Source organism: Siphateles boraxobius, unplaced genomic scaffold (assembly GCF_051911475.1).
Source record: "Siphateles boraxobius isolate OS27281-9 unplaced genomic scaffold, OSU_SipBor_1 20, whole genome shotgun sequence".
Lineage (NCBI taxonomy): Eukaryota > Metazoa > Chordata > Actinopteri > Cypriniformes > Leuciscidae > Siphateles > Siphateles boraxobius.
The window spans coordinates 7,537,842-7,563,587 of record NW_027508811.1 but is presented as its reverse complement, the minus strand read 5'-3'; the positions used below and the strand labels follow the sequence as shown (position 1 = coordinate 7,563,587).

The following is a 25,746-nucleotide window of genomic DNA, read 5'->3' as shown; positions in this document are numbered from 1 at the left end:
CAATGTTACATGGAAGTAACTTCAGTTAAAAATAGACTTAAGGATATATAGCACTTTTAGCTGCTTTTAACCTATCCTGTCTGTTACCACAATCATTAACAGATTTAAGCGTTGACATACAATTTTATATGGCAGTATATTTTAGACAATGCAGTAGTGTGAGGAAGTAGGATGTGAACTTGAACCTGGGTCCTCATGAGCCAACAGCTCTAACAAGGCCAATATTAATAGTCAAAAACAAAGGTTTGTACTTTCATTCTTTTTATTATTTATTAAACATCCTTACAACAAATACAAATAACGAACCAACACAAATAATGAACACAAGGGCAAAGTGCATTAAAAACCATGCTTTTGCACTTTAAGCAGCAGCTCATCACACAGATCTGAGACATCTTTGACTTCTTTAGCCTGAGAATAGAAAATAGAAAAATGTCAACAAAAAAGGCAATAAAGATGTTAAACAAACCAAGTAATTCAGCCATTCACCCATAAGAATCTGCTGTACCACCACTGCAAGGGTGACATCCCTTGTACGCACTCATGTACCTTTTGTCCCAGATCCTTCTCTAGGGACTGAACTTTCAGCTGTTCTCTCTTGAGCTGCACCTGCAGCGTTGCCACCTCTGCGCCCTGTTTACTGCGAACCTCAGATATGGCCTTATTTGCTCTGAAACAGTGGCATTGGTGAGACTTTTTAGCCATATTAATCGATATAGGTTTACTGTACTATTACGTTCATAAGAAAGGACATATTTCAGACAGTTTGAAGAGCACATACTGATCTAGTTTCTCCTCAGCATGGGCCTTCAGAGCTTGATAACGCTTTTCCTCTTTCTGCAGTCTGTCCATGCAGTTCTGAGCGTACTGCTTCAGCGTCTCCTCATTCTATAGGACAGAAGAAAACAAAAAAATGACCGTTATACATTAAAATAACATCTTGATTTGGGATTCATTTGCTAGTCTTGTTGCAGAACTCTCAAAGTGTACCTTTTTGAATCCCTCAATAACTTCCTTGCATCTGTCAAGACGTTTGACAACAGCGGAGAAGGATTGCTCCAAATCATTCAAATCTTTAGACAGCTGATCTTTTTCCTGAAGGACTCGCTCCAACTCAATTTTAGCCAAGTCTTCCTTCTGTTTATGCTCATCTGTAAACACAGATGTTTTAATATCCAACATACTCCCTAAAAATAATGTACTTAATCAAAAAATCTGGTCACACCTGTGATTTGAGTGATGGTGGCCTCAAATTCTGACACTATGAACCTGAGAAGAGGAGGAAGAGAGTGATTGGTGCACTGTTCAAATGTCAATTATTCATTATGGATTTCACACTTTTTCATTGATTCAGTAATCCCAACTGACTGGAAAAGTCTTTTTTAAAAACACTTTGAATCATTATCTTGCTCTTGAGATGTTTGAATTGTAAGCAAATCATTCCTTGGTGCCTTTTCTTTAAATTTACTTATTTGTAGGGCTGGGTATAGTTAAAAAAATTTGATATCGATACCTTAACTTCGATACCGGTTCCTGAACGATACTTTTTTTCAATACCAATTTTATGAAATCTGTTTGAACAAGATTACATTACATATTACCTAAAAAAAAACTTTGGTTTTATTTTTTCTGTTTGTTGACTTTTTACAGACTTAATGACTCATAAAGGCCACTGGGGGGCGGAATATATGCCTTGCTATTTTTCCCCAGACACATTCATAATCATTGGCGCAATGAGACGTTTTAATTGTTTATTAATAAACTACTGTCTTCTGAGTCAGTGTTGGCTGCAAAGATGAAGTTGACATTGCTGACTCGTCTTCTCCGCAGTAGTGAACGTGTTCGCGCCGATAGAAATGCACCTTTCATTGGGATTACATAATCAGATTATTTGTTTTCGATTCCAATTGGTTTGTTTGAAAGAAGGCATTTCAAGCTTTCTAATATGCCCATTTCTCATGTCTGTGAGGCAAGTAGCCTATACACTGAGTTTCGGTTAATTTGTGAAGCGCTCCAGTTCTTACAGTCGAAGACTGAGCAACTTTCTGCTCTAAAGTTTATTCCATGCACTGTTAAGTGCTTCGTGTTGCCCTTTTATGGCAGTAATTATCTTGTCGCAAATATTACATTGTGTGCTGTTGGCATCGAGCCTGGTGAAATGTGCTACACTTTTGATCTTTTCCACATCTTTTACATCTATGGTGGTTGGGACGCCTACACACTACAGCCTCATGTGTGAGCCATGTCTCTGGGCATAACTGGTGTAAATTTGGGTTTTTCCTTAATGCCTTGCCAGAGCCAAGAAAAGGGCAACTGCAATGGGCGCCTGTTTTGCTCCCAATTATGCCAATCGGTTTTTAGGCTTGTGGGATGAACGGTATATATATTCTCCCAAGATGACCCTTTTAAAGTTAAAGTCTTGTGGTGGGGTAGATAGATTGATGATGTGATTCATCAGGTGTTGATGATGTTCACAGGCTCAGAAAAAGAACTTGCCGTTTGCTTGAACTGAGGCGCTACAGTAATCGACCAGAAAGAGATCACAACAGCTCGAGAGACGTCTATGGTATTACTCCAGTCTATATTAAATTAGCCAATTGTTATTGTGAAGTTTATTGTGCTTGCAATTTATGACTGTATAGGCTGAGAGAGTTCATGGCTTCGGGAGGGACGGATGTGCGCGTGCGCGAGTCATTTAGAACACAAGACAAAATAAGAGTGTTCTTGCAAAACAGAACATGGCAAAATAATCGTTTTTACTCGATTGTACTATTTTGGAGATCGTTGGGAGCCAAAATCGAAATTTAAATTGTAATTCGATTAATTGCACAGCCCTACTAAGGTGTATATTTGATACAAATCAAGACTTCCAAAATCAATCTATGGATATGCAGCAACGTTTTTGACAGAGGATATCAAACCCAAACTCTCGTTCAAGCTCATAATAGAGCACAATCACTTGAAAGGAAGAGCCTGCTTAAGTCTAGACCCAAAAGAGTATCAACTCAGAAACCCTATTTTGTCACTCATTACAGCAAGGATGCTGTCCAGATTAAATGCATTATAAAGAAAAACTGGAACATTACTGAATGTGACCCGACTTTACGGGAAATATTCACGTAACCCCCTGGGATCAGCTTTAGGGGGGGCCCCTACAATTAAAGACAAGTTTGTAAGAAGTTACCTCCCTGTTCCTAAACGTGAAACTTGGCTTCGTCAACCCCCTTTCCTTGAGAATATGGCTCAAACCGACACATTTATTGATGTTTTCAGTAATAAGCCTCAGTTTACAGTTTTATAAATTGCAATACTACCCATGTTGTCTATCGATTAGAGTGTACTTGTGGCTGTTATTACGTAGGCCTCACTAAAAGGAGACTAAGAGACAGGGTAGCTGAGCATAGGTATGCCATCCGGACTGGAAACATGAACTATCCAATGGCCAAACATTATACGGATGGTGGTCATATAATTAGAATATCAAAAAGTTGATTTATTTCAGTAATTCCATTCAAAAAGTGAAATTTGGATATTATATTCATTCATTACACACAGACTGATATATTTCAAATGTTTATTTCATTTAATTGTGATGATTAAAACTGACAACTAATGAAAATCCCTAATTCAGTATCTCCGAAAATTAGAATATTACTTAAGATTTTTAGAAATGTTGACCAACTGAAAAGTATGAACATGAAAAGTATTAGCATGTACAGCACTCAATACTTAGTTGGGGCTCCTTTTGCCTGAATTATTGCAGCAATGTGGCGTGGCATGGAGTCGATCAGTCTGTGGCACTGCTCAGGTGTTATGAGAGCCCAGGTTGCTCTGATAGTGGCCTTCAGCTCTTCTGCATTGTTGGGTCTGGCATACCTGTTCACAAACCCCATAGATTTTCTATAGGGTTAAGGTCAGGCGAGTTTGCTGGCCAATTAAGAACAGGGATACCATGGTAGCTGTGTGCAGGTGCCAAGTCCTTTTGGAAAATGAAATCTGCATCTCAATAAAGTTGGTCAGCAGCAGGAAGCATGAAGTGCTCTAAAACTTCCTGGTAGACGGCTGCGTTGACCTTGGACCTCAGAAAATACAGTGCGCCAACACCAGCAGATGACATGGGACCACAAACCATTACTGACTGTGGAAACTTTACACTGGACTTCAAGCAACGTGGATTCTGTGCTCTTTCTCCAGACTCTGGGACCTTGATTTCCAAAGGAAATGCAAAATTTACTTTCATCAGAGAACATAACTTTGGACCACTCAGCAGCAGTCCAGTCCTTTTTGTCTTTAGCCCAGGCGAGACGCTTCTGACACTGTGTCTTGTTCAAGAGTGGCTTGACACAAGGAATGCGACAGCTGAAACCATGTCTTGCATACGTCTGTGCGTGGTGGTTCTTGAAGCACTGACTCCAGCTGCAGTCCACTCTTTGTGAATCTCCCATCACATTTTTGAATGGGTTTTGTTTCACAATCCTCTCCAGGTTGCGGTTATCCCCATTGCTTGTAAACTTTTTTTTCTACCACATCTTTTCCTTCCCTCACCTCTCTTTTAATGTGCTTGGACACAGAGCTCTGTGAACAGCCAGCCTCTTTAGCAATGACCTTTTGTGTCTTGCCCTCCTTGTGCAAGATGTCAATTGTCGTCTTTTGGACAGCTGTAAAATCAGCAGTCTTCCCCATGATTGTGTAGCCTACAAAACTAGACAGAGACCATTTAAAGGCCTTTGCAGGTGTTTTGAGTTAATTAGCTGATTAGAGTGTGGCACCAGGTGTTTTCAATATTGAACCTTTTCACAATATTCTAATTTTCTGAAATACTGGTTTCGGGGTTTTCATTAGTTGTCAGTTATAATCATCAAAATTAAAAGGAATGAACACTTGAAATATATCAGTCTGTGTGTAATGAATATAATATCCAAATTTGACTTTAATGGAATTACTGAAATAAATTAACTTTTTGATGATATTCTAATTATATGACCAGCACCTGTATAGACGCAAAACATGGGAGGGATTCAACCTTTCGAGTAGTGGGCATTGAGGCTATTCGCCTTGATGCCAGGGAAGGGCATATAATTAAACAGCTTAAAAAAAAGGGAGACATATTGGATCTATTCCTTGAGGGCCACTAGTGATCCAGGTCTCAATGAAGATGTTGACCTTTGACCCTTTTTGTAACTGTTGTGTCTCAATATTGACAGAGTATGGCTGTTTGTAAATGATGACTAGTTTTTGAATGTAATAGACCCAATTGCCATTTTTGTACACTATTCATGTTGTTTTAGAACCATCTTGACTATGAATTAAGAATCATTATGTGTGTGTAACTAGCTTATTTATATTTATTGACTTGTGGTTCATATTGTGTGGAGTACACTGGATGTTTGTAGTGGTGTCACTCCTATTTTTCCACTTGGAGATCTCTCATTTGTTCTTGCATTTGTATGGTTTAAACTCTGGCATTAGACATTACCTTAACTATTGCCTCTAGTGGCCAAGAAATTGTGTTGCAAGTGCTAGAGTAGCACACCTGAAATCAATGCAACTATAAATATGACTTGATTCTGTCTGTTTGTTACCAACACCCTGATGAAGGCCAGTGGGCCGATACGCGTTGGTGTTTTAACCCTTAAAATAATAAAGGCTTTTTAACTTTTGCATCCTACTGAGTGCCTGGACTTGGATTATTTCCAATTCTTTTTTATGAACAATTAACCCTTTCAAGAGCACCAGAGGATTCAAGGGATACCAGCAGTGCACCAGCTCCCCTTTGTCTAGCCATGCTGCATGCTTATTGGCTAAATGACATTGACAAGATTAACCCCTTGGGTATCGAAATTTGGTACCGAACGACAAGAGATTTTTTTGATACTCTATAGTAGAGGCAATTTGTCCGGTGCCTAAAAAGTATCAAACTCAATACACAGCCCTACTTATTTGAGAATCAAATTTAAAAGAACAAGCTCAAAGAACAACTTGTTCACAATTCAAACATCACAAGAGGGAGATCAATTTGACTAAATATTCGTTCTAGATATTTCCATCACTTTTCCAATCCTGAAAGGCAATGATCATGCTAACCCCTATGTGAAAGTGTTTTTCTTAATAGGACTTACAACATGTGTTGATTCTCCAGACTCAATGTCTCAATCTGAGTCTGCATCTCTTTTTGTCGTTTTGCCGCCTAAGAAAAGAGAAACAAAGCATTAGAGAGGCCAATGAGACACATGTGCTCATAATCTTGTGTGGGAACTGACATTTCTGTCTGCTTTCTGTAGTATAGCATCCATGTCTCTCTGACTATACTTCAGAACCTCTATGATGGAGTCCTCAGTCTTCACTGGCTGTTTTAAGGTGTGAACCAGTAAGTCCAGAACAGTCGGATCTGGTACCACAGTTTCCACTGCCTGAAGAGGAATGGACATGGTTAAATTGGCTCCAGTGTGCAAAGGAAAATGCCTTTTTCAGTGCCTAGTAATATAGTGACAATGTTACAAAACCAAGGATTATGGCATTTTGTGTTGTCTTACTGGTGGAGGCAGATCATCCAGCAGTTTCATACTGTCATAGTGAGATTTCTGCTTTACTTCAGACTTTGCAGCCTCCATCATCCTAACACACAAAATAAGTTTACATGATCATTCATGTGTACACTCTGGATTTTGATCACAATGTAGATCAGATCTGTTGCATTGAGGCAATTTGTAATATTTTCAATAAAATTTCAAAAGAGGTTTGAAAATTAGGAAACATTTGAATTTAGTTCATTGTGTTTGTGGAGAATACTGACCTGATGGCAAGAGAAGGCCGTGGCAGGCTGAATCCAGAGTTGCCACCGTCCACCACAATTTTCTTTGGACTCTCCTTCAACAGTGGGTCAAACTTCAAATATAGTGACTGTTTCCGCAAAGCTGAGTCCTTAAACTAAAAAAAAAAAAAAAAAAAAAAAGAGTTTCTGTGAAGCACTGAAAATCTGAAATGTTGCTTAATAGAGGGCATGCATTGACGTCATTTTCCCGCCGGAACACGCCCCCTCAGCCAGACTGAGTGGCAAAAGAGTCTGCTGCATGACTGGATTTAATAGGGGGAAACTGCAAAAGCAATCGATTATCAGTTTAAACTAAAGGTTTAAACATTCGATATAGTGTTTCTTACAACTTACCAAAGATCCAGTGATCCATGGATATTGACCAAGCGGCAACCTCCCTGTCTCTCTCTCTTGAAACCAACACGGAAGTGAATTAAACTGCAATTCATGGCCTGGCCGCATGAGGCTGGCAGCAAAAGTGAATTAAATCTGTATCTCCCCCATGTTAAAATACCCAACTTTACCGCAGAAAAAATATGTTTACAGCCTGGTGTCCTAAGTTGTTTTGGTCTATACAGCTAATTTTGCCCTTCATGACAACTGTGAGGGGGGTGATTTTTTTTTTAGAACTCATCCGTTTAAATTATATTAAGCCTTAAAATGCTGCATAATCAAGGGTATGGCCACTTGAGTGACAGGTGGATTGCCGCTGCTGTTACTAGCCTTTTGTCTGCTCTGTTAGCCATCATGTCACCTCAGCTGATTCCAGCAGCTGAACTTGTCATCTCTGCCTTGTTTGTACTTTTTTTCGGATTATTTCATACAGTTTATTACACGCCGCCCTTATACCTTCGCCCACGCCGTTGGATTCCGTCGTTGTCGAGTATCGAGAGAACAACCAGCGCTGTTCTTCAGTTGTTTTCCTCTGTGAACATGCCCTCATGGATGTCTGACAATATCATTGCTTTTTGGAGTTCAGATTTAAAAACGTCTAAGATCTAGAGGCCACACTCGTTCTGCTGTACCGTTGATCTTACGGAGCAGGTATACTATAGTATGCTTATTTAACTTTTTAGTGTTCAATAAAAAGTACCGTCAGATGAAATCCTGCAGGTGTCAGTGCTTTCTCTTCGTCCCTTAAATGAGCGCGGATTTCTAGTGCATTACTTGAACTTCTTAGGTAATATCTATCAGAATTGAAAATGGACTGAATAAAGCTCTCTACGAACTTGACGTGCGGTGCCGCGCTGACTGACATGTATGCGCATGAATCACTGTCACACTCACACACACGCTCAGAGCAAATATTGTAAGTTACTGCATGAGAATAATAATGCATCACAATACACAGTTAGTTATGTCTTTTAACTATTATATAGTATTTCAAAGGGCAAAAACATGAACTTTAACTATTGGCTTTAGGTCTACTTCAAGTCAGCTGTCACTTTAGCGCGAGGCCAGTAGCACATTAGCTTAGCCTGAGCAAACTCGATCACGTCGAGCTAGGCGGGCGTAGTTTCTGCATCCAGGCACCTCAACTCCACCCACGTCCCACCTTTTTGCCCATTTTTCGTTTATCCGGGAGTGACGCACTGTGACGCGCTTCCAAGATGGCGACGAGCAACTCCGCCCACTTTAGGCTTCGAAAACGCTTTTCAGAAACTTACGGGTGACGTCATGGACACTACTTCCATATTTTTTTACAGTCTATGATATTGACATGCAGCCAAGAAACGCGTTTCCTGACATTTATGTGTGCCTGATTTCGACGCCAGTGAAAAACAAAGCAAATTTGCCTGTGAAAGCTTTATATAAATACAAGATAGGTAGGTCTAAATTCAGATCATGTATAACAATGTTATACAGTAGTCAACATTTGAAGTGAATCAAAGCTATACATGAATTTTTAACTATACCCGTTCTTGTCTTAGGACAACTTTGATGAACTTTTTTGATCCGCTTCAAATGTTGACTACTATATATAGACCTATTATCATATCACCCAGCACTAAAACTTGTAAAGTTTTTTGACAGTGTTTATTTAAAAACATCCAATTATGCAAAGTATACGATGGGAAATATTTAATTGAGTTGTCAATACAATATATAGGGTATGATTTTCCCCCTAAATTCAGCATATGGACACAAAATAACTGCAAATCCACCTTTCGCTGCCTAGAGTCCAGTTGTTTCTATGAATTGCAGAGATACATTTGCTTCTCTGTTCTGTAGCTTTCGGTAGTCGGTAAAAATATACCTCAGATTTCTAGTCAAAACTAGATGTACAGTCAATCGCAAAGCTCCTTCCCGTTTTAAATAGGGATGCATTGATACCACTTTTTCCAGAACGAGTCCGATTCTTTCATTTTTGGTACTCGTCGCCGATACCAATACAGTTTAACCGATACCTGTATTTTCACTGCATTTGTAATTTTTAAATGTATTGGCAGAGAAACCAAAAAAATATAAATAATATTAGTTGGCTTAATTTGTTCATCAAATAAATATTTCCTTCAGTTATTTTGATGCTTAATTAAGCCTGATAAAATGCATTGTATGAGCTTCTGTTACTTTCACTCTTCATTCTATTGCTCCATCATATTTTATCTTTCATTTAATACTACAGTACATATTAAGAACTGGTCCAGCAAGGCTCAGTGCTGAGGATTGGGTCAGTGGTACAAATATTTGGACACAGTGAAATATCAATTCTTTATTCCAATTTTGATACTACAACAAAAACTACAGTAATAAATCAAATGTGGAAAAAACACCATTTAATTTATTCAGTAATGAATATGCATACATCTTTTTGTAAAGTTACAAAAGATAGCCTATTTAGTCAAGAGTAGTGAGTAATTTATTTGACCTTTGTTTGATTGACATTAAAACACAGCAGCAGGTTAAACTGTGCGTTCGCACCACCGCCGGCGAGAACGGCAAAATTCGCTCTCGCCACCCTGCCAATGACGCCGTAGAAAGATTTGTGGACGCTCTGATGTTGATCGAATGCTTTTTTTTTCTTTGTATTTTTTTAATTACAAACAAAAGAATATATACTGTATATATATATATATTTACATACATACATAAATGTCCATTTCTGTATAATATAAAAACAGAACAAAAAAGAACCCAAAAACAAACAATAGCAAACAGAAAAAACAAAACAAAAATGGGGTACAGTGCAGTCTAGTGGCACCTTTGCATCATTATTGTTATATTTCCAATAATAGACTTATGATAACATCTGTTATATAATTACTCAATTTCCAACAAATTCCTTCCATTTCTTCCAAAACAGAGCCCCTTTTTGTTTTTTTAATCTCAAAGAAAAGGTAAGGATTTCCATCCTATATGTTTCACTAACAATTGCTTTCCAGTCTTCTATAGTGGGTGTGGTAGGTTGGAGCCATTTACGAGTGAGAGCCTTTTTAGCTGCCACCAGGAATATTCTCCAGGGGTATATATAATCGGTTTCTTATAAATTCAGATTTCCCAGAAAGAAGGTATACCATTGGAATGGAATTTTTATCCTTAATATAGCCTCTACAGTCCTGTGAACATCCTTCCAAAATAAGTGGATAACTGGACACGCCCAGAATATGTGGTGGTGATTTGCTACTTCTGAATTACAATTTCTCCAACACCCTGATCCTACTTCACTATGGCTCTTTTGAGCAGGTGAAATAAAGAATCTACTTATATTTTTTCCAGGCGAATGCTTGGTCTTTTTTTAAACTTTATTTAAAGGAGCCGCAAAGCAAACAAGCATGTTGATCGTTATTTTTGCAGACTGACCAGGTAGGGTACAAGTTAACCTCATGGAATCTTTTAAATGTGAAAGTAAGAAATTGATCGATGTAAAGAACTAAAGAATATGTTTACAAACAAAATAAACCAATTAAAAGCCATTTATATGGTGTGTCTTGTGTTTATGGTTAAGTCTAGGGATGTCCCGATCCACAGCATCGGTATCGTGCCGATACTGGCCCAGAACGCTAGATCGGAGGGGAGAAAAAAATATGATCCGATACCTATCCAACAATGCTTGAATAGCATTTCCCTTGCTGCGACATCCAGTTAAGCGGCGCAGCCTGCATATTGGGCGGTTTTGCAATCTATTTTGCGGGCAAAAAATGGTTTTGGGTTTCACAACAGACACTCCATCCCACTACCTTTGGTGTACTATAAACACGGTTTTGCAATCCGTCTCCTCAGTTTATAAACCGTAGGCTGTAAACTGTAGGCTACACAAGATTTTGACGCATCCAAGCAAGGGTTTGTGCAGAGTGTGGAGCGCGCACTGCATGGCACAGAGCGTGGGCGCGAAACACTTCCGGTTTCCTTTCAACAGTGGAAACAACTTAAAATACTCTATCATTTCTGGTCATACAGAAAATAACTTATTTATATATAACTTACGTCAATATTTTTTGTGCAGCTTTTGGTGTGCATACAGTTGAACAGGTCAAATTAAAATGTTGGTATTCAACTTTGCGTTTTGAAAATACAACAACCGTTCATTTTTCGTTTTAATGGTTAAAAAGGAAAAACGAATGGACGCAAAAGTACACGGATCAATGGGTAATTTTAAAGCTTGTTAATGATTAACTTTAAACCTCTTGGTAGCTTTAAGTAGCCTACTGAAGTAGCCTGCCTGCCTGTATTTTTATTTTTTTTTGTAGTGTTTGAATAAAGGGTGGAAGTCTTTTGGCGCTTTTCCACTGCATGGTACGGCTCGGCTCGCTTCGCTTTTCCACTGCGTGGTACGACTCGGCCCGGCGCGGCACAGCTCGGTTCGCTTTAGTTCGGTTGCTTTTCCACTGCAGTTAGTACCGCTTCAAAGTGGGTGGGATAATGACTGATCGTTATAGTTTATCCGCTCCTCGGCAAATAACAAGAGGAACGTCTGCGCTTCTCGTCCACTGACCACGATTCAGCCATTTCTTTTTTGGAAGTTTTTTTTCTTCAAGCAAGTCAAGCAAGTAGTTTTAAAACATTGGAGGCTGTTACTGGCTATTTAAATCTAGTGGGTTTGATATCTTGCAAATACAATGACGCTGGTAGTGACGATTCTGTCTGTCTGACCAATCAGTGATCTACAGTGCTTCCACGTCACATTTTAGTATCGGTACGGTACGCTTGGAACCTCAACAGAGGTGGTACCATTTAAAGCGAGCTGAAGCGAGCCATACCGTACCGTACCATGCAGTGGAAAAGCGCCACAAGTGAGCCGTGCCGTACCATGCAGTGGAAAAGCGCCAAAGCGTGCCGTACCGTACCATGCAGGGGAAGAGCGCCATTTCATAATCAACTGTTGTTGTGGACTATATACTGGAGTATATAACCTTCCGCACGCTCGCTATACACCGAGGGAAAAGAACTGATGATCTGAAAACAAACATGCACGGGAGTTTAGCGATCTCCACAGCGATATTCTGCTTACATGCTCATTCAGCCAGTCTGTTTCTTCACAAGCCACTTGTCCGGTTTGTGTGACTAAATCTGCCAATCAAACCTTCAGCGATTTATTTGGAAAAAAAAATCAAAACATGGATCTCCACCTTATTGTTTAGGATTATTTTTGCAGAATTAAATGAACAATAATTTTGAATTATTGGAAATGAGGAGCTTCACTGTTCTATATTTTGAAGTTTAAGGTTTTACCAGTTTTCATGATGTAAATCAGTTGAAAACGACAGCCACTGACAGTTATAAGTGTCTATCAACAAGTAGGCTATCGTTCTTTGCAGTATGAATTTGCAGAGCGATCTGGATCTGTAGTTTGTCTCATTAGCAACCGAATTGTCGCTTAGAAGATCTAATGTGAAGACACAACACAATCTAAACCATGCATCATCTAAGGTAAACCATGCATTTTGTATTGACTTGCCACCTACAGGCCTTTTAGGTGAAGTGTGGGTTGGTAAAGAACGCACGAAATGGCCGTTAGGCCTATTACATTACCACTTTTGATAATTATGCAAATTATATATAAGTCTCTTTCTCTGTAATTCCTCAAATGACAATAATCGTGATTAATTATCGTGATTATAATTGTGCAAAATAATCGTGATATTCAGTTGAACCTAGTGTTGGGTCCGAGTCCACCTTTGTCGAGTCCGAGTCAAGTCCAAGTCCTTAACAATCGAGTCTGAGTCCAAAGAGGGCCGAGTCGGACTTGAGTCCGAGTCCTTAACATCCGAGTCCGAGTCCACAAAGATTTAAATGATTTGAAATTGACCTTTCACAAAGACCCGCCCCTCTTAGTTACTGTTGCTACGTCCGACAAGCCGTTCCGCTCTCACTCCAAATGTTCTCACACAGTGAAAAATATATTGCGGAGCAAAGAGGACACTGAATATGCGCCAACATACAAGACAGAGCAGCCTACTTTTGGGATGAAATAAAGTCTCATCTTTTACATTTTTATAATTATGAAATTCAAACAATAAATCCTGTTTTGTGGTGCTTTAATGTGTAGGCCTCCGTTCAAGCAGTACATGAACTGATAATCTCTTCTAGTTATAGCACAAATTAAACGAATGAAAATCAGAACTGCAAAAAGATATCAATACACACCATTTTTCAAGTTCAAGTCCAGTGACTTTAATCTACTAACTGATTTGGTTTGTTTGTCGGACAAAAATGGCAGTATCTGCATTATGATTGGTCAGATCGCCTGTCAATCAAATTCCGGCGAAAGGTCTCAACACTGAGCTCTTAACATGCTAATATATTTTTTAGCCTCTGAAGAGCAGACTAAATTAATATAATTTTTCAACAAAATAAGAATTTACATCCAGTTTCATCCTTAATGGACTTCTTGAGCAACTCTTAAGTGTTTGCAGGGTTTGTGATAGTTGTGTTTGAGTCCCTCAGTTGTCACCAGTGCGAAAAGATGGATCTCACAATCATAGTCACTGCTAGTAAGGAGTCCAATATGCAGAAGATGCTGGAAAAGCAAAGAATGTGCAGGAGCTGGAGGATGTTTCCTCATGAACCACCATTACAAAAAAAACAAGAAAACCAAAAAAAACAGTTGTGGATACAAACACAAAATACAAGATAAATTACTTGATTGTAATATTGTGTGTCAGGTAATGATATTTACAATCTAGGGGTGCACAATTAATCGAATTTCCAATTGCGATTACGATTACGGATGCCACGATTACGTAATCGTTCAAAGCCACGAAAATTACAAAAGAAAATCCACTCTGCGTGTGTGTGTTTAGAGCATAATTATCTTATGAGAGGTGAATCACGACTACTTCAGAAAACCCAGCACAATATGACATACCAGGCAGTGACGTAAGTGTACGCTCAAAAAGTATTTCACCTCAGAAAAACGGACTTTACTGTCCTGTCCCGTTATACTGTGCTCGTAGCGCGCACTCTTCAATTGCACGCGGAAATGCGGCGGCGCGTGCTGTGTATCGCTTCACTGTATAAAGTGCAAAAGAAACTACGAGCATGCAACGTCGTTACAATGTAAATTAAGTCGCGAAATAAAAGTAAAATTCCAATAAATCACGTGTTAGTTGAGAAGGATTTGCATACAGGTATGATTTTCTTTCTATTCACCAGGAGCTGTTTCATTAACAGTTCTTGTTAGTATTGTGCATTTACCATGGTAACTGTCGTTTCCATAACCCAAAAATGCAACTTTATTTTCAGTTTGTGTTATTTTTTATATTATTAAATGACTGTGGTGGCTCATATCAACATTGTATTAACAAAAACTAGTTTGGGACTGCTATTTAATTGCTTTAGCATAGTCCTAATGTTTTTCTAGTCTTTACTATGAGTCATTCTTACAATTTATGTGTATGTTAAGTAAAGGGCAAGTTATGTGTATAACAAGTAAAAGTTTAAATTAATATACATTAAGTTCTGACATGACTGTCTGTAACTACATGCATAAAATAACCAAACTGAAAGGCAAGAATATTTTGAACTACTAGCTGTGCCACATTAAAAGGCAACACTGATAATTCTCACATTGATGTGATTACAATTTTTGTGTAAACATTTATTATAATATGCCTATATATATTCAATGTAAATTGTGATAATCATAATTAATAATCGCAATTACAATTTCAAGGGAATAATCGGCAATTATGATTTGTCATAATCGTGCAGCTCTATTACAATCAAGTAATTTGTCCTGTATTTTGTGTTTGTATTTTGTCTTGTGGACTAGGCTATTAAACATCTGTTATGTGAAAAAGCTTTTTCAGTGCAGTAATAAATAGAAACAATGTTTTTATGATCCTTATCAATAAATAAATAAAAATTCCATTTTGGAGATTTTGAAAGGTGTATGTAAACTTATGACTAAAGTGTAAATGTAACAAAAATCATTAAATTATTAGACCCCAAAATGTTGCTATGGTTCTCACATTCTCATGTTACTATGGTGGTTACTATGTCAATCATCGCAATTTCAAGACTCACAGGACAAAAATTTAGCGGATTCACTCCCAGATTTAAATGCATTTATCACTCTTTATAATTTACAGTGTGAACGTAACCACCGGTCCTCTAGAAGCACGAAAAATAAAACTATTATTTAGATTGTCGATAGCGCTCCCTTTAAGCCATCACTTATCGCGTTCTGCACTCTCCCTAAAACTCTCGTCATAAACACTGAAGTGTCCACACTGCACAGTGAATCTCTCATTGATATCGCGTCAAGACTTTGTTTATGAGGGGATTTGTGAAAGGATAAACCTTGTGCTGATTCTGAACAAACATTTAAGCGAAATCTCCGCATCTTGACTCTAAAATGCCTCTGATTTGCCACTGTGTTCATGCGCTTAATATACATGTCTGTGATTGGCTAATGCTCAACGCGGAAACAACACAAGTAGTTTGGTTTCGTTTTTAAATAATATTGTGTCCTCTAGTGTCCGGACTCGACTGGACTCGGACATTTTTCCGAGTCTAAAATATCCGAGTCAAGTCCGAGTACAAATTCATCCGAGTGCGTGACAAGTCCGAGTTCATTCAAAATTGGACTCGAGTCCGAGTTCGAGTACCCCAACTCTAGTTGAACCATTATCCTGAAGCTCTACTATATTTTGTTTGATATTCTACTAATAAGATACATTTACTTCATAGACAGCCTTCTTTTTTGTCCCCATTATACTCTATGTTGTCAGTGTTTCTTTGTCTGGACACAAGTGTACAAACGCTGCCTGGTATTGGTAGTTGGTATCGGAGAATTTTTACAAGTACATGAACTCAGTATCGGGCCCGATACAGATACTGGTATCGGTGCATCCCTAGTTTTAGATGCCTTTTGTGTGTTTTTCGCGACATTCACGCTGAAAACAAATGCTGCCACTCAGTCTTTTTGCCACTCAAAGGGCGTAACCGCAGTCACACTGGCCAACAGTGACATCACGCACATACCCTCTATAACCTAATTGCTTCACTCTATTAAGTGCAGCATTTCCTTAAATAAAGTAGTAGTGAATTAGTTTTTAAAGGCTCATAAATAGAAACACTCACAGTGCTCGACCCAAACTGCTCCAGATAATCCATCTGCCCATCAAAATCTCCTCCTGGCATGACTGAGACAAAGAACAAACATTTTGCTCCCAATGTTAAAAGCTTGCACCTGATGAGTCAGTGTCATTCAAAACATGCAATCATGTTTACTCACACAATGCCCCTGGCACAAATTCATCTTCACTTGGTGCCACCACACCAAGATCACAGGTCTGGTTCTGAAAATCCAATAAAGATTCAGGTGTCGCCACGATCTCTGGCTTCTGTGATATGTAAGTGTGAGACACAGTTGATGACTCTATATTTTCTGCCTGCAAGGAGAATAAGTGCAAAATATGATTTTTTTATTAAATAACATGATCATAACTTGTGGTAACGGACTGATTTTGTTAATGACGCTTTTCCACTGGATGGTACGGCTCGGTACGGCTCAGTACGGTTCGGCGCGGCATGTTTCTGCTTGCTTCGCTTTTCCACTGCGTGGTACGACTCGGCTCGGTTCGCTTTAGCTCGGTTGCTTTTCCACTGCAGTTATTACAGCTTCAAAGTGGGTGGGATAATGACTGATCGTTATAGTTTATCCGCTCCTCGGCAACTAACAAGAGGAACGTCTGCGCTTCTCGTCCACTGACCACGATTCAGCCATTTCTTTTTTGGAAGTTTTTTTTTCTTCAAGCAAGTCAAGCAAGTAGTTTTAAAACATTGGAGGCTGTTACTGGCTATTTAAATCTAGCGGGTTTGATGTCTCGCAAATACAATAACGCTCGTAGTGACGATTCTGTCTATCTGACCAGTGATCTACAGTGCTTCCACGTCACATTTTAGTATCGGTACGGTGGAACCTAAACAGAGGTGGTACCATTTAAAGCGAGCCGAACCGTACCATGCAGTGGAAAAGCGCCACAAGTGAGCCTTGCCGAGCTGAGCCGTACCGTACCATGCAGTGGAAAAGCGCCATAAAATTCTTAAATTGAAAGGCACAGTTACCTGCTTGGTGACAGGAAGATCAGTTTCTGCACTGTTTTTATTGCTTTCAGAAACTGCTTGGTGAGATCTGGAGGAGAAAAAAAGAAAAATCTGAGCTCAAAAATTGTTTAAATTTATGCATTTGGTAAATACTTTTATCCAAAGAGCATGTCATTGCATTCAGGGAATACCAGGGGTGGGAATCTCTAGGCACTTCACGATTCGATTACGATTCAGAGGGCTGCGATGTGATAAAACGATTATCGATGCATCTTTTTTTTCTATAAAGATTTTTTTCCCTCTTAATGTGTGACTACTTTGTACTTTTAAAGCAAAGTATTTATAATGATCCATAATTAATTTACTTCCAATATATTTTAATAATTAAACAAATAAAAGTGATTTGGCAATAAATGTTTTGATAGAGTTTGTTCGCTTTGCCTTTTCCAAGCTGGGTGGAAGCTTTTAAGGTTGTCCTGGTTTCCACGTCAGCGCTGTTTGATCTGACGTGTGGTTTATAACAGAATTCTGCGGAGAATTTGAATGCTTTCAATTAGATCTCGCTGTGATGTTATTAATTCTGCTGTGAATTTAAACGCTTTCTCGCTGGATCTCCTAGCGCTGTGTAATAGTGACGCGTGATTGGGATCGGCCCACCAGTAAACCTGTTCTGAGCTCACGCTGCGTGAGCGTTCTGCACAGCTCAAACGAATAGTGCGGTTTTGTTTCACTTTTGTTTCATTTCCGTTAGATGTTTCTCGTATGTAAGAGAAGTTGCAGCTCTTATTAATTGGACAACGCACCAGTTAACGCATTAATTGGTGGTCGCACCAGTGAGACCTCGTCGCTCATTTGGTTGCAGTCTTGAACCCTACTTGCATAAAGTGTGGCTCTTGTCCTGGTCCTTTTTCCCTTCAACTTCATAGAAGCCAAAGTTGCGCAAGATTTTATTGCAGAGGGTGCCAGTCGGATTTCTCGCTCAACCATCATGTGTCTCTGTTATTTGCACAGCTGCACGCCACAGACTGTCCAGGTGCCTTTTGAGTTACGTCAACATTCCGTTATCAATTAACATTTAAAAATCGATTTTTGACATTTGTAATTCTATTCAGAATCGTCCATGTCCGCATTGCGATGCATCTAAGAATCGATTTTATCCCCTACCCCTAGGGAATACATTTAATCACATTATCTGAGAATCAAACCAACAATTGAGCTACAAGCACACTTCTGATTCAGACAATTATTTTCTTAAATTACATGTGTTGTGTTTATACATTCTTTTCTAGCTCTAGTTTCTGTACCGGTTCTCAGGCTGATCATCCTGGGCAGGAGCCTCAGGCTGCTGAAGAGGAGATTGTGCTTTCATCAAAACTGGCCTGGTCTGGATCCCACGTGGTGGAGAACTACCCATTGCAGCCTTTGTACCAAAGGGGTTAAAGTTTGGGTCGTCAAAATCAAAGGCGTAAGAACCTTGAACAGAAGGAACATCCACAGGTTTTGTCTCCTCTGGGTTCTTGGGGGACATCTTCTTGGGTTCTGGTTCTCTCTTCTCTGTGACTGTTTTTTTGGTCACAGGTTTTGCACCTGCAGGTCTTTTGACCCCGAGGCGTTTTGGAGGTTTGCGCTTGACTTCAGCTCCATCGTCAAAATTAAACTCTAGAAGCATCTGGTTCTCCTTAGGTGGCATCAAGGCATTGGAGGATGCTGGGACAACTGGGGTCTGGACTAAGAGCTCTGATTCCAGCTTGGCTTCTTGGCTTGGCAGGGGTGGGAGATCTGGGGTCTGAACTAAGAGCTTGGATTCCAGCTTGGCTTCATGGTTTGGCAGGGGTGGGATATCTGGAGTCTGGACTAAGAGCTCTGATTCCAGCTTGGCTTCTTGGCTTGGCAGGGGTGGGACATCTGGGGTCTGAACTAAGAGCTTGGATTCCAGCTTGGCTTCATGGTTTGGCATGGGTGGGATATCTGGAGTCTGGACTAAGAGCTCTGATTCCAGCTTGGCTTCTTGGCTTGGCAGGGGTGGGACATCTGAGGTCTGAACTAAGAGCTTGGATTCCAGCTTGGCTTCATGGTTTGGCAGGGGTGGGATATCTGGGGTCTGGACTAAGAGCTCTGATTCCAGCTTGGCTTCTTGGCTTGGGACATCTGGGCTATGGACTGAGAGCTCAGATTCTTGCTTGGCTTCTTGGCTTGGGACATCTGGGCTATGGACTGAGAGCTCAGATTCCTGCTTGGCTTCTTGGCTTGGGACATCTGGGCTATGGACTGAGAGCTCAGATTCCTGCTTGGCTTCTTGGCTTGGGACATCTGGGCTATGGACTGGGAGCTCAGACTCCTGCTTGGCTTCTTGGCTTGGGATATCTGGGCTCCGGACTGAGGGCTCTGATTCCAGCTTGGCTTCTTGGCTTGGCAGGGGCGGGACATCTGGGGTCTGGACTAAGATCTCTGATTCCTGCTTGGCTTCTTGGATTGGCAGGGGTGGATCAGAAACAGCTGATGCTTTGCCAATCAGAGGAGAGTTTGGGATTTGAGAGCCACCAGTTTGGAATGGGTTGAGCAAATCAAGATTGTCAAAATCCAAGTTGTACGATCCTGCGGGGGGAAGTGGCAAATCCTGGGCCTCAAGCTGATCTTCCATAGTAGGAATCTGCTTTGACGCTGGGCCAGGGTCAATCATTTCAGTCTCCTCTGTCTCGGTGATGCTGTTTTCAACATTATCAGTTTTGATAATGACAGTACCCTCTGCTGAAGATATGTTGGCAGAACATTCTGAAAGGGAATTATTCACTGATGAGATAAAAGGAAGAGTCTCATCAAGTGCAGTGTTGGTCACCTCTGGAAGCTCAGCCTGAGGTGCAGAAACAAGGGCTGCAGTTGTATCGGACTCTACAAGCTCTGATATCCAAGCCTCAGGCAAAGCAGAAAACTTAGGAGGTGAATTCGCCATTTTATTGGACCCCTGGAAAGGGTTGATGGCATCTGGATTGTCGAGATCGAGGGTATAGGCCCCTTTGCTCTGAACAAGAATGTCATCATCAGGGTAGGCACCGCAGTTACTCTGCATTTCAATCGGTGTGGTGGAAGTGTTATTCAACAATGAACTCCTGTAAAACACAAATTCATTTTTACATGTTATTGGATTGGAATTTTTATTTAAATAGATTATTATGAATGACTGCTACAGCTTATGATTTCATAAAGACACTGAACTAAATTGGATGTTAAATTATTATGCCTTGTTAAATTCTTCTTCTTAAATAATATAAAATAAAAATTAAATCCTAAACAAGTTGAGCAGCAAGTAATTTGCTCACTGGTCAGTAGAGGCTGAGTGAGTCTCCAGTGCTTTAGTGTTGCCCTCTTGGATGGCAGGCCTACTGGTGCGGCTCGGGGACATGATTTTCTTTGTGACTGGGTCTCGCCGTGGAGTTTGAAAACAAACCTATGCAAAAAAACAAAGAACTAGGCATGTAAATCTAAACTATGTAACATGTCCGACAATGCATGGTCAACAAAAGCTTAACTTAAATAAGAAGTAAAGAGTTTAGCACTATTACAAAAGTCATATTGAATGGCCCTTCCCCCTTTTCAAATTGTGTTTAGTTTACCTCACAGACTACAATTCGTACATCACAGCACCATGGAAGCGAATCAGAGCGCTGATGATACGTTGGATTCAATAGTACAGGTGTGAATAAATTCTAGCCATTTCATTCTTAACCAACGTACAGTTGGAAAATGAAATAAAACTCGAGCGTTTGAGCAACCGAATACACATCTCCAACCCATATTGCTCCATGACTTGTCAAAGCCGGTCGCTTTGGCCAGGTGGTATTTATAGCAAAGGGAAGCTGTAGATTCTAGAGCATTTGATTGGACAGAAGATGTGATGAGAAGAAGTCCACGCCACGGTGATGTTCTAAATATCCGTGATTCATTTTACCGGAAGTGGGAGACTTAAGTTTTGAATGCTTAGATCTCCTAAATGCGAATTTTGCCATGGTTTAGGAACACACCAGCTTATTCATAACCTAAAAGGGTTAGTTCACCCAAAAATGAAAATTCTGTCAGTACCCTCATGTTGTTCATACTCCGTAAGACTTTCGTTCATCTTGCGCGTGAACTGAGATGGCACTCACGATCATTTGATGGGAAAGTGTGAAAGGTAAGCCATTCATTTTGTGGAATTGGTAAGGCCCTTTTACGTTTTCTCGTTGGTTTCTCATGATTCAGACATCCAGGAAATCCACACTTTAAAACCATTTTAAGCACACTTTAGAACCATTTTAAACACTACATAAAGACCCATCTGCATCATCTTCTCAGTTCTCACGCGTGCGTTGTGGCGCTCTCGTGAACTCAAGTCAGAGGCCCACACAGAAGAAAATGAAGAGTTGAATAAAGTCATTAACTTTTGTCGTTTTTTTTTGCTAACAAAAAGTATTCTAGTCGCTTGATAAACTTAAGGTTGTGCCACTGTAGTCACTTGGACTATTTTAACGATGTCTTTACTAACTTTTCTGGGCTGGCAGATGAAAATACCTTGCAGCCTATGAAGGAGTGAGCCAGCTCTCAGATTTCATCAAAAAATATCTTAATTTGTGTTCCGAAGATGAACGAAAGTCTTACGGGGTTGGAACTAGTGTTGGGCGATATGCATTCAGCCTGTGAGATCGGCGATACACGATATTATCGTGAGGGGGCGGGGCTTACTTATTTGATTATTAACTTGATTATTTACTCATTAATTTGCTTGTTTTATTACTTCATTTTATATGAGAATATTTTTGGTGGAGTGTTTATTACTAGGCTAGATCAGGTTATTTCCCGGTACAGTGAGGTAAAAAAAAAGATCCTAATCATTTTTGTATCTGACTCGAGTATTTCAACATGTCAGCGGGAAATTTACGGACACACATGATCCTCTCATGCCGTTACAGATGCAGCATTTTGACTGTACTTCTGCACGAGATGAAAACACGTTTTAATCATTTCAAAGGTCAAGAAAGAGTGTCCTCCCACCAGTGCTCTCTCTGTCTGGATGCACTTCACATATGCGCACTTCAATAAGCCCAAAGAACGAGAGTTAATGTTTTTTAAATGCTGGGAGAAATCAGAGTAAAAGGGGCAGAAATCTAGCTGAGTCGATCGGTTTATACTTAAACTTATGACTTGACTCCAATAAAGGAAAACAGGTTAATGCGTTTACATGACCACATGCATTGTCAGTTTATTCAGAATAATCGGGTTCGAACGTGCATGTAAACGCGCTCATTCTCTGAAAGTGAAAGTAGAAACGGACTTATCGAGTTTTCAGCATCTGTTACTGCATTAACGCTGCGTTCTCTCAGAGACAGCGTTAGATATAACGGTGTAGCGACTATCTTAATTTACTGGCTTAATATTTCTCTTGTGGACCTATATGATGACAGTGAAAAAATTAGAATAATATTTCTTGTTAAACAAGTGTTTGAAGCTGCTTTTGATTTTCACAGATGGCAGAGTTGTGCTGTGTTCGTGAACTAAAGACTGGTCTATATAAATTTAGTGATACTATTATCATAAATATTTAATTGTATTGTTTTTAGTGTTATTAGTGTCATTAAACATTTTGTTAATGTGCTATGGAAACAAAATACTGACGAACAACGATGCTGTTTTCATCTTGGATCTGTATAAGATATGCGTGCATCTGTTAAAACAAGCACTCTTGACAATTTGTTAATGGATCACCTTGCAATTTAATTTTGATGTGGGATGTAGGCCTAGTTTTTTATTCTGTTTTTAAAACATTCTCTTAGAGGAGTCCTCATACGCGCGTGTCGGTGTTGTCGCAAGTGTTAGGCTATGTGGTGATGTCGTTATGAATTTAGGCAAGGCAAATTAATTGTAGTTCCTAATATTATTTTAATAACAATACTAGCTTTATGATAATACTACTAATAATAATTTAATACGTTCATGGTAAAACGAGCCAATTATCGTATTGATATCGTCAAAGGCATCTGCCATCGGCGAAATCTCAGACTATCGACGATACACGATACTATCGTCTATCGGCACAACCCTAGTTGGAACAACATAAGGGTGAGTAATTACTGACAGAATTATCATTTTTGGGTGAACTAACCCTTTAAGGCTAACATATTCATACTAAAATAAAACACAACTGTTTTCAACATTGATAGTAATAAGAAATGTTTCTTGAGCAGCAAATCAGCATATAGAATGATCATTCGACACTAAAGACAGGAGTAATGATGACTACTGAAAGTTCAGCTTTGCCATCTTAGGAATAAATTAAATTTTAATATATATTCAAACAGAAAACAGAATTTATTGCACAAAACAAAAGGTAGAAGACACAAATGGAAACCTTTGGAAAACCCACCTTTGCTCCTCTATGAGCAGTCCTGCTGATGTTGTCAGCCTGTGACTGCCGCAGGATCGAGGGCCTGCCAGTCGGCTGCTCCAATGCGAAAATGTCACAAGCGTCTTCAGAACTGCCATTCATCCATACAGCTCCCTGATTCTCCTTCAGCACCTCAGAACTCATACTGCAAGACAAGAGACACACAGAATATGACAACATGGGTTTTGGAAAGCCACGCCCGCGGGCACCATTCACAGCTGGTTTTACTGATAAAACTCAGAGGCGGGCATCTGACCTTCTCACCCAACACCCAGAGACACTAATACTCACGAGACACCTCAAATCTGTTGCATTTCTTTCGAGCATCGGACAAAGATCAGACTAACCCACAGTGACTAACAACCCAAGCATGTAATATCAACCGGTGCAATTCAGCCATGTGCTGAGGGAACAAAGTGGTTCTTTATCTGTGAAGGAATCATGCCTTAGAGAGGTGGTCAAATGATATAGCAGAAGAAAACCAGCAGTTAAATAAGCATTTTTTGATGGCAACACAGCCTTGTGATTTAGCTTATAGTGACATATGGTCTACCAGACACTGTGGCAATCCCTTGATGGCATGATTTTTATGACAAGGAGGAACAAGAGACTGGTAAAATTTTCAAAGAAGCATTACCAATTTTGGCCTCATCTGTCCTTCCCTGGATTCTGCTCAACTATGTAGGACTGACAATATAATTGTCAGCTTTGTAATGACAGGCACTTCTGACAGCTTCTCTCTCCTACAGCCTACCTGGACAGGTTATAAACAGCCCACCATCATAAATAACATTTTATCAGGTTTTAACCTGGACACAGCTATATCCTAGATCAAGTAATCGAAATGAAAGCAATAAAGAAGCGAAACAAGAACAGCCAGTAACGTTAAGACTAAAAGTTAACAGCCACGTGCCCAAATGTAACGTTATGACACAGGGTTGATTCAAAATAACACTAAGAACCATACATTTCAATAAAAAAGCAAAATACGTACGTTTGTATTTGAAATACAATGTCTCTAAATCTCAAACAAAGATCAAACTATTTATAGTATTTTCCAAACCGATATTACATTTTCTTGCCATTAGTTTCCAAATAATTACATTTCGTGAATACAATAAGAGTGAAGATCTCTGCAAGTCAATTAACTGTTAGATCGATAATATCATATGCGGATAATTACCAACGTCCTAGTAACTTAGCACTGGCAAAACTGTAATTAGCAACGTATTTTACTGTTCAATATCGCTCAATATTTCATTATAGGTATCATATAACTGTGTACACGGTTTCCTAACATACGTACCTTATTCAAACTGCTCAAATTTAAAACAAAAACCGTTTTCTTCTCAGTGAAAGACAGCGCGACACACAGATATGCTGTGAGTCTATAACTTTCCGCTGTTTGAAACGGTTCAAATTTAAACGACGCAGTCTCAGCCAATCAAAAGCAAGATTCGGTGTTTGCAAGGCGGGGCGATCACATGAATTGACCAATAACATTGCGCGTGGATCTGCCGTCTAGTGGATGTTCTTTTGATCGACATCCAAATCATCCAACGAGGGAAAAAAAACATTGACGTAGGTCAATAAATACGACCTACCATTTTACCACTGGTCTAGGAAAAAAAACGTCAATTACATTTTAATTATTAAACAAAAATGTTGTTTTGTTTGTCCTACAATTTCGATATAATTAAAAGGACACATTTACGAGAGAGATAAACTTTATTTTTTATTCTTTTTATTATGGATGATACAATGCCACAATTTACTTTCACTATCTTTTTTAAAAAACAATGAAACAGGTTTGCAACTGGGTGAATAAATAATAACTGATTTTTGTTACCAATACCTTTAATGAAAAGCACTTAACATCGATTATTATAGCTTATTGTTGTGTATTTAAATAAAAATAAATACACTTGATCTGTAGCCATTAAAACTATAAAATAGCTCATAATAGCACAAACAACAGAAATTATGAAGAGATCTGTGACCCTACGCAGGTCAACAAGTTTACCTTTAC

The 25,746-nt window shown here is 39.4% G+C and overlaps 1 protein-coding gene across 2 annotated transcripts; it reads right to left on the bottom strand.

Moving 5' to 3' along the window:
* Nucleotides 1-244: 244 nt before the first annotated feature.
* Nucleotides 245-25,159, bottom strand: tacc3 (transforming, acidic coiled-coil containing protein 3). Of its 2 annotated transcripts, XM_077236551.1 has the most exons (17): nucleotides 25,024-25,129; nucleotides 24,355-24,471; nucleotides 23,697-23,862; nucleotides 20,620-20,747; nucleotides 18,607-20,409; nucleotides 17,324-17,390; nucleotides 16,491-16,647; nucleotides 16,337-16,398; nucleotides 6,794-6,927; nucleotides 6,534-6,615; nucleotides 6,261-6,410; nucleotides 6,120-6,187; nucleotides 1,226-1,269; nucleotides 991-1,151; nucleotides 782-888; nucleotides 550-670; nucleotides 245-411 (listed from the first exon to the last, which is right to left on the bottom strand). In XM_077236551.1, the coding sequence occupies exons 3-17, from the start codon at nucleotides 23,859-23,861 to the stop codon at nucleotides 340-342; spliced, it is 3,321 nt and encodes a 1,106-aa protein (XP_077092666.1). In that variant the 5' UTR covers nucleotide 23,862; nucleotides 24,355-24,471; nucleotides 25,024-25,129; the 3' UTR covers nucleotides 245-339. The 2 variants fall into 2 exon arrangements, with proteins under 2 accessions (XP_077092666.1, XP_077092667.1); XM_077236552.1 differs by lacking the exon at nucleotides 24,355-24,471 and having other exon boundaries at nucleotides 25,024-25,159.
* Nucleotides 25,160-25,746: the final 587 nt, after the last annotated feature.